This window comes from Myotis brandtii, unplaced genomic scaffold (genome assembly GCF_000412655.1).
Source record: "Myotis brandtii unplaced genomic scaffold, ASM41265v1 scaffold529, whole genome shotgun sequence".
NCBI classification, from domain to species: domain Eukaryota; kingdom Metazoa; phylum Chordata; class Mammalia; order Chiroptera; family Vespertilionidae; genus Myotis; species Myotis brandtii.
This window is the reverse complement of record NW_005369934.1, coordinates 565,298-580,905: the sequence shown is the minus strand read 5'-3', so window position 1 is coordinate 580,905 and position 15,608 is coordinate 565,298. Positions and strand designations below refer to the sequence as shown.

General features: G+C 39.2%; 1 protein-coding gene across 1 annotated transcript in view; it reads left to right on the top strand.

Moving 5' to 3' along the window:
- The window catches only part of CAPZA2 (capping protein (actin filament) muscle Z-line, alpha 2), a 50,593-nt gene that overhangs the window by 16,047 nt on the left and 18,938 nt on the right, over positions 1-15,608 (top strand). The window contains exon 4 of the mRNA XM_014548923.1: positions 4,461-4,524. Coding sequence (XP_014404409.1) covers positions 4,461-4,524 — 64 coding nt within the window. The remainder of the gene's footprint in view (positions 1-4,460; positions 4,525-15,608) is intronic.

Sequence of the window (15,608 nt, the reverse complement as noted above, 5' to 3'; positions counted from 1 at the left end):
GCTCCGTGGCTGCCAGCCGCCATCTTGGTTGGGTTAATTTGCATGTAGTCGCTCTGATTGGCTGGTGGGTGTGGCTTCAAGTATAGCAAAGGTACGGTCAATTTGCATGTTTGTCTTTTATTAGTGTAGATATGTCCTAGTGGCGGTTTCACCGGAGTAAATGGATAGCCATAGTTTCGTTTCTTCTACAATTGCATTTTTTTATATTGAATTTCCTTTATACATCTCTTTCTCACATATATGTACTTCTTTTCCTCCTTCTACCTTTTTCATGTTTCTTTAACTCTTTTAAACATTTTTTTCTCTTTCTACCTTTTTGTAAGGGGGAAAAACCTGGCTATTATTCTTAAGAGTGGGTCTAATTGGGCATATTTACTAAATGAGACAAATTTAGTATGCTTTATAGTAAAATTAGACATACTGAAGAATTGGTATTCTCAGTTCTAGCACACTTTGAAATATCCAGAAATAGCCTTTATTCAACAGACATGAATGCCAAACTTTACTGTGATGATGTGATAGAATCAGACATCAGGCCAAATGAAGTCAGATATTATCATAATAGAGGCATAACAAAGGCCTTTGGACCCCAAAGGAAGAAATTTTTAATTTCCAGTTAGAGTTAGTATTTTTTTTCTTTCTCTTTGTTTCTAAAATTTTTTCTTTATTGTTGAAAGTATTATAGATGTCCCCCATCCCACCCCCACCACGTTGACCCCTTTCTACCCCCACCCAACCCTCCCAGGCCTTCATCACACTATTGTCTGTGTTCTTGGACTATTCATATATACATGTAAGTTCCCCTGTTAATCTCTCCTCACCCCCACCCTCCATCCTCACCTTTCCTCTGAGACTCTTCAGACTATTCCATGCTTCTATGTCTCTAGGTTTATTCTGTTTGTTAGAGTTGTTTTTTGAGCTGAGTTTAAAGAATAAATACAATTTTAATAGTAAATAAGGGGGATAATGTAGCTAAACTGAGGTGAAGAGTCTAAGATGTGATTGGTGAATGACTATTGGTAAAGGGTGTAAAAATATAAATAAAGGAACAAATGACTTAAAAATGGATGATTGAGTCCTGACCGGTGCTCATTGGTTAGAGCGTTGCGATCAGACCAAAGGGTCTCGAATATGATTCCCGGTCAGGGGCACATACCTCAGTTGCAGGTCTCCCAGTCCCCATATGGGAGGCAACCAATCAATGTGTGTCTCTCTCTCTCTCTCTCTCTCTCTCTCCCCCCCCTCTCTCTCTCCCTCCCTCCCTCCCTCTCTCATCCTCCTCCCTTCCACTCTATAGAAATAAATGGAAAAAATATCCTTGGGTGAGGATTTTTAAAAAACGATCATTGGGCTAATAAAACTCTACAAGGGCAGAGAAATCGTCGTTTCACTGTGTCTAGTAGAGTGCTTTACACCTTAATATTTGCATGGATGGAGGGTTGGGTGAGTGAATGATGAGTGGGTGGATGGAGTAAGTTTTCTGAACTGGAAGGTACCTTGGAAGTCATTTAGCCCAAACTCTTCTTTTTATAGATGAGGTAAATGGGGCCCATATTAGTTAGTAACACGTTTTAAACAAAACATAGATATTTTATATTGTGACTACAGAGTTAGTACCTTTTTAATTATTTGTATAATTGTCACCTATTTAACTTGCTTTGAGCATTTATGTTAAAATTTAATCTATTCATATTCATTGTCTCCTTTTCAGATTCCCTGTTATTCCCTTATTCCTGAATTAATAGATGGAGTTTTTATTATGGGCTAGTAAAAAGCTTAGACCAAATTACTATCCATATTTATTATTTAAATATGTCTTTTACTAGAAAATTAATCCTAAATTTTAGTGATTTAGAATACAGTCATGTGCCGCTTAACAACAGGGACATGTGTTCTGAGAAATGTGTCATTAGGCGATTTTGTCATACAAAATCGTACTTACACAAACCTAGATGGTTTAGCCTACTTACACACCCAGGCTTATGCTATAGCCTCTTATTCCTAGGCTACAAACATGTACAGCATGTTATTACACAAAACAACACAAGATTAAATCAAGTACAAGAGAAATGATAGAATCAAGAACGGGAAAGCAAAACGTCTGAGGCTGCTGGCATAATACGGCATAGTTTTACAACAAACTTTTTATAACTAGAAAGGGTACACTCCAAAATCACAATTAGAAGTATAGCATAGTAAGTACATAAATGAATAACATTTGCTTATTGTCATTATAAAGTATTTATGTACTGTACTTTACATAAGTACTGTTACATTTTTATAAGACTAGAGCACAGTAGGTTTGTTTTACACCCGCATTACCGTATTGGGCTATGACGACACTGGGTGATAGGATATTTTCATCTCCGTTTTAATATGGGACCATCATCATATATATGATTCATCGACAGAAATATTTTTACATGGTGCATGACTGTACTTTCTGTTTGTTTTTTATCTTAAACATACTTTTGAGATAAATTCATTTAAGGATTATTACATGATTGGCTGTATTGAGGCTATTCCCAGGAAAATTAGAATTTTAATGAATTAAGAAAATCAGAAATGAATAGATACTTCTTTCACTATCCCCTCCCTTCATGCATTTCTATATTTACCCCCATCTTTGAACATGCAGTGTCGGGAATTTATAATTGGTAATTTAATTCTACTTTGCTATTTTTACATTTATTAATCTCTTGTTAACTCATCAGTGTTGCTTTGGTCAACCAAACATTCCTCTCTAGAGGAGACTTAGTAGCTAATACCTGAAAATTCAGTGGATGTCTTGCCATTCAGAGTAATCTGAAAAGCTTCCAAGTAGATTAGATTAGATCTCTCTCATCACCATTTCCTAGTTCTCTGCAGTTCTGGCCGCAGTTGCTTCACTGACCAATTTGTCATACACACTGCTGCCAAATTAATCTTTTTTAGCAGTAGTTCTAGGTTATCCTTTCTCAAAACACTTCTCTGATTATTCTTTGCCTCCCAAATGAAGTAATTATTCCATCATTCTAGCCTTTCAATTCAGTAACTATAACCAAACACCTGCTATGTGCTAGGTGTTGAGCTTAGTGCTTTCTGTGCTGTTGAACCTAACCTATTGTGTGTTTTGCTCATCTTGGTCCTTGTCATTGAAATAATAGTATTCTCTTTTCTCCCAATTCCTCCAATTTCTTTAAGACCAGAGAGCCTACCTCTTATTTCAGAGCTATTTCTCAGTATCACATCCATTATAAAATCACTCCTAATTCTTTTCCCTTCTTACCCTTGCTTCAGCAGAATGTAATTTAAATATATATGTTCTCCATAATGCTTTACTGGTCATTGTCTTATGTACTTTCTACTCTGTCTTACATTTATTTATCTATTATCTCTCCTATTCAACTGTAAGACCTTTTATTATAGGATCAGTCTAATTGCTCTTTGCTCTCTCACAGCACCTACTTTGTTCTCTGGTATGTTTTATACTAAATATATGCCTGAATAATTGGATATGTATCTTATAGAGGGATAACCTTTATTTTCAGGGTTTTGAATGAAGAGACTAATTACATTAACTCATTTAATTTTCTTTTGCTAAACATTGAAAGCTAGATATCATTCATCAGTTTTAAAAATATAAGATCATGCACTGGCCTGTTCGGCTCAGTGGATAGAGCATCAGCCCATGGACTGAAAGGTTCTAGGTTCAATTCCAGTTAAGAGCACGTACCTTGGTTGCAGGCTTGATCTCTGGTCCCGGTTGGGCGCCTGTGGGAGGTAACCAATCATTGTATCTCACATCTATGTTCCTTTCTCTGTGTTTCTCCCCCTCCCTTCCACTCTCTCTAAAAAAATCCATGGGAAAAATATCCTTGGATGAGGATTAACATACACACACACACACACACACACACACACTAATAAAAGGATAATATGCTAATTAGACCGGATAGACCAGACATCTTCCAGACAAATCCACAGGGGTTGTGGCTGCAAGGGCCGAGGAGGGCCAGCAGCCGTGGCGGCCAGCAGTGGCAGCAGCATCAGGGTGATGGGGGCAGTGCCTTCCCCTGATAGGCCCAGTCGCCTCCCGCAGAGGGAGGTCAGAGGCAGCGGCGGCGGCGGGGTGAGGGGGTGGTGCCTTCCCCTGATCTGCCCAGTTGCCTCCCATAGAGGCAACTGGGCAGTAGGATATCCCCTGAGAGCTCCTGGACTGAGAAGGGGCAGGCCGGGCTGAGGGACACCCTCCTCCCCCCCCACCCCACCGCCAGTGCATGAATTGCACTGGGTCTCGTGTGTGTGTGTGTGTGTGTGTGTGTGTGTGTGTGTGTGTGTGTGTGTGTATCAGTAATGGAGAGTTATAATTTTATTTAACTTGCCATGTGACTTTTGTTGACAGGTGAATTGTCTGACTGTGATTTTTTAAAAGGGTATTAAGTAAGTAATTTTTAGTAATTGGCCTTTTTCTTTTGTAGTGCATTTGCACAGTATAACTTGGACCAGTTTACTCCAGTAAAAATTGAAGGTTATGAAGATCAGGTATGTTTCATATAAACATGGGGTCTGTTCCTTTCATTTACAGTGGTTAATATTATCCTGTAAGAATTGTGCAGTGATATCAAAAAAAGTGTTCTAAGATTTTAGAAAATTGCTCTAAATCTACTCTTTTGGTTTTTTATAGCAAAAACAATCCAATAGTAATCCAAAATCTAGAATATATATTAGTAAGATCTATATATATAAAAGCCAAGCGACCAGAATGACAGAATGACCGGAATGACCTGTTGCTATAACGTGCACTGCGGTGGCCAACCAGCCCGATCATGGCCCCAATGGGCCCCCCAACCTCCTGCAGCCCCTCCCCCCGGACAGCCCAGCCCCCAATTGCTCCCTGCACAGGGGGCGGGGCCAGCGGCCAACCTCTCACATTCCCTCCCCGCAACCAGCCCAGCCCCAATCGGCCCCCATAGGGGCAGGAGGCTGACCCCCCCGCCCATGCACGAATTTGTGCACCGGGCCTCTAGTCTTATCTCATAAGGAGGGAATATGCTAATTGACCATCACACCCTCACAAAATGGTGGTGCCAACAGCCAATAAAGAGGGAATATGCTAATTGACTGTCACGCCCTCAAAGATGGTGACGTCCACAGCCCCAAGATGGCGTCACCCAGTCACCTCAGCCCCTCAGCCACCCAGGGCCGGCCCAAGGCACACGCAAGCCTTGGATGGCAGCTGCCAGGCCACTCGAGGCTCAGGTAACCAGGGCCGGCCGAGGCTTGCGCTGCCGGCAGTGGCAGCAGCAGAGGTGTGATGGGGGCATCGCCTTCCCCTGATGGCCGGGTCGCCTCCCGCCCCTGAGGGCTCCCGGACTGTGAGAGGGGGAAGGCTGGGCTGAGGGACCAGCCTTCATGCACTGGGCCTCTAGTTTATACATAATTTGGTTGCTCTAGAATTCTCCAGTTCTTCATGTGAGTAGCATTTAGTAAATATTAAATTTTTTTTCTTGAAGTTCAAGTTAGAATTGCTAAGAAAAGACACAAAAGATCACTAGCATTCTTACTTTATATTTTATTGGTTTAGAGTTATTAATAATTGAACCATGATTGTATTAATTCATATTGTGCTTATGTGAAGCACAATTTATATAAAATATTATGAAGAAGGAACTGGAAGGTGACACATAAGAGAGAGTACTAACAATCAGTTATTGTTTTTGTCTTTTTTAAATCTTTATTGTTGAAAGTATTACATATGTCCTCTTTTTTACCCCATTGTCCTCTTCTAGTCCTACCCCCTACCCCCACCCCTGGCCTTCAGCACCCTATAGTCTGTATCCTTGGGTTATGCATTTATGCATACAAGTTCTTTGGTTGACCTCTTCCCACCCATCCACCCTGCCCCACCTTCCCTCTGAGATTCCACAGTCTGTTTCATGCTTCTGTGTCTCTGGATCTGTTTTTTTCATCAGTTTATTTTGTTTATTAGATTACACATATGAGTGAGATCATGTGATACTTGTCTTTCTCTGACTGATTTATTTCACTTAGCATAATACTCTCCAGTTCCCTCCATGCTGTCTCAAAGGGTAAGAGATCCTTCTTTTTTACTGCTGCATAGTATCCCATTGTGTAAATGTACCACAGCTTTTTTATCCACTCATCTACTGATGGGCACTTGAGCTCTATCCAGATCTTAGCTATTGTAAATGGTATTGCTATGAACGTAGGGGTGCATACATCCTTTCTTTTTGTTCTTTTTTAAAAAATATTTTTATTGATTTCAGAGACAAAGGGAGAGGGAAAGAGATAGAAACATCAGTGATGAGAGAGATTTATTGACCGGGTGCCTCCTGCACATCCCACACTGGGGATCAAGCCCACAACCTCGGCATGTGCCCTTGACCAGAATCAAACCCAGGACCCTTCTATTACAGGCCAATGCTCTATCCACTAAGCCAAATTGGCTAGGGCCATACATTCTTTCTGATTGGTGTTTCTGATTTCTTAGGATACATTCCTAGAAGTGGGATCATTGGGTCAAATGGGAGTTCCATTTTTAATTTTTTTGAGGGAACTCCATACTGTTTCCCACATTGGCTGGCCCAGTCTACATTCCCACCTGCAGTGTACTAGGATTCCTTTTTCCCTATGTTCTGCCAGCACTTATTATTTGTTGATTTGTTGATAATAACCTTTCTGACAGGTGTAAGGTGATACCTCATTGTCTTTTTAATTTGCATCTCTCGGGTGATTAGTGACTTTGAGCATTTTTTCATATGTCTCTTGGCCTTCTGTATGTCCACCTTGGAGAAGTGTCATTTAGGTCCTTTGTGCATTTTTTAATTGGATTGTTTGTCTTCCTTTTGTTGTATGAGTTCCCTGCATACATTGGAGATTAACCCCTTATCGGATATATCATTGGCAAATATGTTCTCCCATGCAGTGGGCTCCCTTTTTGTTTTGTTGATGGTTTCTTTTGCTGTGCAGAAACTTTTTATTTTGATGTAGTCCCATTTGTTTATTTTCTCCTTGGTTTCCTTTGCCCTAAGAGATGTATCTGCAAACATGTTGATATGAGAGATGTCTGAGATTTTGCTGCCTCTGCTTTCTTCTGATATTTTTATAGTTTCACAACTTACATTTGTCTTTTACCTATTTTGAGTTTATTCTTGTGTATGTGTAAGTTGGTGATCTAGTTTCATTTTTTTGCATTTACCTGTCCAATTTTCCTAATACCATTTATTGAAGAAACTGTCTTTATTCCAATGTATGCTCTTGCCTCCTTTGTCAAATATTAATTGAGCATAATGGCTTGGGTTGATTTCTGGGTTCTCTGTTTTGTTCCATTGACCTATATGCCTGTTCTTGTGCCAGTACCAGGTTGTTTTGTGTACACTGGCTTTGTAGTATGACTTGATACCTGGTATTGTAATCCCTCCAATTTTGTTCTTCTTTGTCAAGGTTGTTGTGGCTATTTGGGGTCTTTTTTGGAGTGTTTGTTCTAGATCTGTGAAATATGCCCTTGGTATTTTAATAGGGATTGCATTGAATCTATAGATTGCTTTGGTTAGTATGGACATTTTAATGATGTTGAGTCTGCCAATCCATAAACATGGTATATTCTTCCACTTGTTTATATCTGCCTCTCTCTCTTTTTTCAATGTCTTGTAGTTTTCTGAGTACAGGTCTTTTACCTCCATTTTTTGCCATGGTAAATGGGATTGTTTGTTTAGTTTCTCTTCCTGAGAGTTCATTATTGGTATATAATAATGCCATCAATTTCTGGGTGTTAATTTTGTATCCTGCTATGTTGCCAAATTCATTTATGAAACCTAGTAATTTTTTTATGGCGTCTTTAGAGTTTTCTATGTACAATATCATGTTATCTGCAAATAATGACAGTTTTACTTCCTCCTTTCCAATTTGGATACCTTTTTTTTTCTTATCTGATTGCTATGGCTAGGACTCCAGTACTGTGTTGAATAAGAGTTGTGAAAGAGGGCATTCCTGTCTTGTTCCTGTAGTTCGGGAAATGGTTTTAGTTTTTGCCCATTGAGTATGATGTTGGCTATAGGTTTGTGATATGTGGTTTTTATTAGGTTGAGGTATGATCCCTCTATTCCCACTTTGCTGAGAGTTTTTATCAGAAAGGGGTGTTGGATTTTGTCAAATGCTTTTTCTGCATCTCTATCTATGATCATATGATCATGTTATTTTTGTCTTGCAATCTGTTTATGTGATGTATCACATTTATTGACTTGCGAATATTGTATCAGCCTTGCATCCCTGGAATAAATAACCCTTGGTTATGGGATATGATCTTTTTAATGTACTGCTGGATTCGATTTGCTAACATTTTGTTGAGGAGTTTAGCATCTATGTTCATCAGGGATATTGGCCTGTAATTTTCTTTCTTTGTAGTGTCTTTATCTGCTTTTGGAGTTAGGGTAATGCTGGCCTCATAGAGCTTGGAAGTGTTCCTTGCTCTTGAATTTTTTGGAATTGTTTGAGGGGGATAGGTGATAGTTCTTTAAATGTTTGGTAAAATTCCCCTGTGAAGCCATCCGGATCAGGACTTTTGTTTGCTGGAAGTTTTTTTTTTATTATTACTGCTTCAGTTTCATCAGTAGTTTATCAGCATATTCAGATTTTCTGATTCTTCCTGCTTGAGTTTTAGAAAATTCTATTTTTCTAGATTTGTCCATTTTGTCCAGATTGTCCATTTTATTGGAATATAGTTGTTCATAGTATTCTTTTATAATCCTTTGTATTTCTGTGGGGTGAGTTGTTACTTCACCTCTTTTATTCTGATTTAGTTTATTTGGGTCTCTCTTTTTGTTTCTTTATGGGTCTGGCTAGAATCTCTATGTCATTTGTTCCCACTCTGATCTTTATTATTTTCTTCCTTCTACTTTGGAATTTTCTTGTTTTTCTCTTTCTAACTTTTTAAGTTGTAGGGTTAGATAACTTATTACATGTTTTTTTTCTTTCTGAGGTAGGCCTGTAATGCTATGAACTTCCTCTCAGGATTGCTTTTAGTGTGTCCCATAGATTTTGGGTTGTTGTGTGTTCATTTTCATTTGTTTCCAGGATGTTTTTTATTTCTTCTTTGATCTCTTTTGATAACCCATTCATTATTTAATAGCAAGCTATTTAGCTTCCATGTTTTTGAATGTTTTTGTGTGTGTTTATTGTAGTTGATTAACAATTAGTTCTTAATGGCAAATTATATCAGAGCTTTTCTTTCATTTGTTATTTTGGTTTCTTGGGTGTTTTGTTTGGTTTCTTTTTGTTTTGTTTTATTTTGTTTTGTTTTTTAATTTAATTTTTCCCATCACCATTTGTTCCCTCTATGCCCTCTTCCAACTCCACACCTCCTCCAACCTCCCTGCAACCCCTTGCAATCACCACACTGTTGTCCATGCCCATGAGTTCTCTCTCTCTTTTTGCTCAATCACTTCCAACACCCATTCTTCCCCCAGCTGTCTGCCTGCTCTCTAGGAGTTTTTTGTGTGTTTTTTTTATGTTATACACAGTGCTGTATTGAACACCTTTGTACCTCCAGGCACATTGACTATTGTTTTCTCAAGATAAATCACTAAAAGATTTGCTGGGTCTCAGAAACAAGAAAAATCTTTTAAAAATGTTGGATAGCTCCCAAACTCATTTTCTGAACCTAGCATAATTTTAATATTTAAAATTAATAAAGATAAAACAAAAAAGCAAACTTGAGTAATTTCACGTATGACTATGGATTTAAAAGTTTTAAATAGATAGTAACAAATAGAATCCAGGAATATATAAAAAGAATTATATGCCAAAATTGAATAGAATTTATTACTGGAATGTGAGGGTGGTTTAATGTAAGGCATTATATTGGTCTCCCCTGTCCTCCTTCCCAATGGTACCTATTTAGCCTGCTGGCTATCAGTTTGCAATCTCAATTTTATATCTTAAACCTCTTTACTACATCATAAACTTTGTGAAAATAAAGTCTGTGTACTTGAATTCTTTTTCACACTCTCTCATTATTTGTTGTTAATTCAGAATTTTCCAGCCCATGGAAGGCACATATTTCTGGAGCCTGCATGGGTTTACAACTCCCAAAAGTGTTTATTACCCTGCCTTGGAGGATGCCTTTATTTTCCCAGAACTGATGTTTGCAGAGTGCATTATAAGGCATAACAATTTGGTTTAAATGTTTTGTATACTAGAGCCACTTTTTACTTCAAACAGATAGTAAAATCCTTCCCAAAACAAACTGTTTTCTATCTTCCAGTCACTGCACGTATGTAAAAAACAGTTTGTGATTATAGGATTCCTTTGAACAATTACATTTATAATCTCAAAGCCAACAGTTTTGCTTCCTAAACTGTGTGTCCATACTGATCAAATCAACCAGAGACTCCAACCTTTCCAAGTAGTTATGTGGGCTCAGCTTGGGTCTTAAATTAGAAAAGATGATAACCTAAAAGGGAGGAATGGTAACTTCAGCAGCACAATAGCTGCCTCCCCAAAAGACTGAGAAATTATCCAGACCTCACAGGGTATAGAACATCAGACAGATCATTAAGCATCTATAATGTCAAAAAGATAACGAACAGCAAAGGAACAAGCCTGCCAGAACCAGAGGAATAGGATAAAAAACTCCCTGTTTTGAGCTATCAAATGGAACTGAACAGATAGATATTCAGGGCATCAAAATAACAAACCACTTTTCAGTTTTGCATTCTGATTAAGAAGATCAGATAAAAGATAAATACTCAATTCTACTTTACCTGTAGAGAAACCTATTTCTGGATAATTTAGGCCTGTGCTTCTCAACCAGGGGTGCCTCTGCACATATTTGATAATGGTTGAAGACAATCTTCATTGTTACACCTAGGGGGGTGGTGCTAGTGGCATCTACTGACTAGAGGCCAGCAATGCTGCTACCATTCTACAATACACAGGACAGCCTCCTTCTACCAAGAATTATCCAGCCCCAAATTTCAATAGTGCTAAGGTTGAGAAATCCTGATTTAAGCCTAAAATAGTTTTTCTTTGAGTTACTGTAGGGGGGAAAAATGGGCCTTTTCTTTGAATTTTTCTCTTTTTTAATTGAATTTACTAGGGTGACATTGGTTAATAAAATTATATGGGTTTCAGGTGTACAAAAATATATCATGTGTATATTGTATTGTGTATTCACCACCCCAAGTCAAGTCTCCTTTCATTACCATTTACCCTCCGTTTCCTCTTCTACCTGTCCCCACACCCTTTCCCTCTGGAAGTCACCATATTGTTATCTGTGTCTGTGAGTTGTGGCAGGGGGTGGCGGGGGTCGGGCCTAGTGTGGGATTTTTGGTGGTATTTGTTTTTTGCTTTATCCAATATATTGATACTAGAGGCCCGATGCATGAAATTCATGCAAGGGGCTCGGCCCTCGCAGCCATGGCGGCTTGCCTCAGCCCTCACAGCCCCAGCTTCATCCGCAAGGTCGTCCTGGAGGATGTCCAGAAGGTCGTTTGGCTGCCTGGTCTAATTAGCATATTATGCTTTTATTATTATAGATTATCTATTGACCAACAAATCAGGGTTTCCTTAATATATTAATGGTTTAATGTAAGGCATTATATTGGTCTCCCCTGTCCTCCTTCCCAATGGTACCAATTTAGCCTGCTGGCTATCAGTTTGCAATCTCAATTTTATATCTTAAACCTCTTTACTACATCATAAACTTTGTGAAAATAAAGTCTGTGTACTTGAATTCTTTTTCACACTCTCTCATTATTTGTTGTTAATTCAGAATTTTCCAGCCCATGGAAGGCACATATTTCTGGAGCCTGCATGGGTTTACAACTCCCAAAAGTGTTTATTACCCTGCCTTGGAGGATGCCTTTATTTTCCCAGAACTGATGTTTGCAGAGTGCATTATAAGGCATAACAATTTGGTTTAAATGTTTTGTATACTAGAGCCACTTTTTACTTCAAACAGATAGTAAAATCCTTCCCAAAACAAACTGTTTTCTATCTTCCAGTCACTGCACGTATGTAAAAAACAGTTTGTGATTATAGGATTCCTTTGAACAATTACATTTATAATCTCAAAGCCAACAGTTTTGCTTCCTAAACTGTGTGTCCATACTGATCAAATCAACCAGAGACTCCAACCTTTCCAAGTAGTTATGTGGGCTCAGCTTGGGTCTTAAATTAGAAAAGATGATAACCTAAAAGGGAGGAATGGTAACTTCAGCAGCACAATAGCTGCCTCCCCAAAAGACTGAGAAATAATCCAGACCTCACAGGGTATAGAACATCAGACAGATCATTAAGCATCTATAATGTCGAAAAGATAACGAACAGCAAAGGAACAAGCCTGCCAGAACCAGAGGAATAGGATAAAAAACTCCCTGTTTTGAGCTATCAAATGGAACTGAACAGATAGATATTCAGGGCATCAAAATAACAAACCACTTTTCAGTTTTGCATTCTGATTAAGAAGATCAGATAAAAGATAAATACTCAATTCTACTTTACCTGTAGAGAAACCTATTTCTGGATAATTTAGGCCTGTGCTGCTCAACCAGGGGTGCCTCTGCACATATTTGATAATGGTTGAAGACAATCTTCATTGTTACACCTAAGGGGGTGGTGCTAGTGGCATCTACTGACTAGAGGCCAGCAATGCTGCTACCATTCTACAATACACAGGACAGCCTCCTTCTACCAAGAATTATCCAGCCCCAAATTTCAATAGTGCTAAGGTTGAGAAATCCTGATTTAAGCCTAAAATAGTTTTTCTTTGAGTTACTATAGGGGGGGAAAAATGGGCCTTTTCTTTGAATTTTTCTCTTTTTTAATTGAATTTACTAGGGTGACATTGGTTAATAAAATTATATGGGTTTCAGGTGTACAAAAATATATCATGTGTATATTGTATTGTGTATTCACCACCCCAAGTCAAGTCTCCTTTCATTACCATTTACCCTCCCTATTTCCTCTTCTACCTGTCCCCACACCCTTTCCCTCTGGAAGTCACCATATTGTTATCTGTGTCTGTGAGTTGTGGCAGGGGGTGGCGGGGGTCGGGCCTAGTGTGGGATTTTTGGTGGTATTTGTTTTTTGCTTTATCCAATATATTGATACTAGAGGCCCGATGCATGAAATTCATGCAAGGGGCTCGGCCCTCGCAGCCATGGCGGCTTGCCTCAGCCCTCACAGCCCCAGCTTCATCCGCAAGGTCGTCCTGGAGGATGTCCAGAAGGTCGTTTGGCTGCCTGGTCTAATTAGCATATTATGCTTTTATTATTATAGATTATCTATTGACCAACAAATCAGGGTTTCCTTATGATATATTAATAGACAGTGAAAAGGAATTTGAAAAATTCAGCAGCTAGTTCATTACAAACACCCTAAGTAAAGATATGGATAGAAAAAAAAACTCTTAAATACAATAGCTTGTTTAACAAAAACCAATAGTAAATAGCATAAACTACAAACACAAATAACTTTAGTTAACAGAAAAGTTAACCAGGTATGTCTATTATTATTATTTTTAATAAAATGGAGGTATAAGCAAATACGACAAGAAAACGAGAACTTTCAAAAGCTTTAGAAAAGAAGAGAAAAACTCATAGGTGATATGATTTATATATTTGGAAATACTGAGAGATTTGAGTAAAATTAACCTCCAAATTAACCTCCTAAGCCAAAAAAAAACCCCAATAGACTTAAAAGAATTCCATAAGATGAAGTTAAGGTAAGAATACAAAACTCATTAGTTTTTCTCTGTTGTAGCAAGTAAGTACTTTAAACTAGAAATGGTTGGAGGAGGTGGAATTCCATTTTAAGTAGCAGTGAAATTAGACATTAACCTAGGAAAAACCTTGACAAGAAAGAAATAGGATTATGAAGAAAATGGTGGTTGTCTTCTTGAAACACATAAAACATGATCTGAACAATGGAAAGGCACACCACATTTCATTTTGAGATAGAAAGTTAAATTATTTTTGGAACATGTTGTTACTGATTTCAGAGAGGAAGGGAAAAGGAGAAAGAGATAGAAACATCAATGATGGGAGAATTATCGATCAGCTGCCTCCTGTATGCCCCCTATGGGGATTAAGCTCGCAACCTGGGCATGTGCCCTGACCAGGAATTGAACCTTGAGCTCTTGGTTCATGCGGCAACGCTCAACCACTAAGCCACATCGGCCAGACAAAAGTTAAATTATTTAAAAATTAAAATATGAATTTAATGTAGCTTGATTACAATCCTGATCGTTTTTTAATTAGAATTTTTATAAGGTTTATGTGAAAAAATACATGCTTAGAAAAATGTAAGAACAGTAAGAATTGCCTTACTAGATACAGATAGCACAAGAACCTTTACAACTAATATAAAGTTAAATCAGGGTGCTATTGTATTGAGTAGACAAATCAGTAGAGCAGTATATAGAACCATGATTTAGTCCCAAAATATATGAAAATTTCTATATGTGACAAGGTTATAATTTAGACATTTAATAAAAGATATTGGCACAACTGGTTTCTATCAAGAAAAAGTTAAGTTGAATCTCTGTTTCATGCAATATACAGAAATAAATTTCATCTGGATTTAAAATATGTAAAATGGCACAGGTCAGATGGCTCAGTTGCTTGGAGAGTCATTCCATACACCAAAAGGTTGCAGGTTCGAGTCTGGGCACATATCTAGGTTGTGGGTTTAATCCCTGGGAGGCAGCAGATCGATATTTCTCTTTCTCTCCCCCTTTCCCCTTTTCTCTCTCTCTAAAAAATCAATAAACATATCTTCAGGTGAAGATTAAAAGAAGCCCTAGCCAGTTTGGCTCAGTGGATAGAGCGTCGGCCTGTGGACCAAAAGTTCCTAGGTTCGATTCCAATTAAGGGCATGTACTTTGATTGCAGGATCCTCCCCAGCCCATGCCCTGGTCAGGGCGTGTGCAGGAGGTAAACAATAGATGTGTTTCTCTTACACAGATATTTCTCTCTGTCTTTTCCTTTCTCTTCCACTCTCTCAAAGAAATCAATGGAAAAATATATATATACTAGAGGCCCGGTGCATGAAATTCGTGCACGGGGGGCAGGGTATGTGTCCCTCAGCCCAGCCTGCACCCTCTCCAATCTGGGACCCCTCGAGGGATGTCCGACTGCCCATTTAGGCCCGATCCCTAACTGCCCTCCCCTGCTGGCCTGATCGCCCACAACTGCCCTCCCCTGCTGGCCATCTTGTGGTGGCCATCTTTACCACATGGGGGCGGCCATCTTGTGTGTTGGGATGATGGTCAATTTGCATATTGCCTCTTTATTATATAGGACTAGAGGCCCAGTGCACAAAAATTTGTGCACTCGGGGCGGGGGCCCCTCAGCCCGGCCTGTGCCTCTCGCAGTCTGGGACCCCTCAGGGGATGACCACCTGCTGGCTTAAACCTGCTCCCTGGGGGGATTGGGCCTAAGATGGCACTCAGACATCCCTCTGGCAGCCCAGCAGCCCTCGGGGGATGTCCACTTGCCAGCGGGGAGCAGACCTAAGCTGCAGTCAGACATCCTTAGCGCTGCTGAGGAGGCAGGAGAGGCTCCCACCACCACCGCTGTACTGGCAGCCATCAGCCTGGCTTGTGG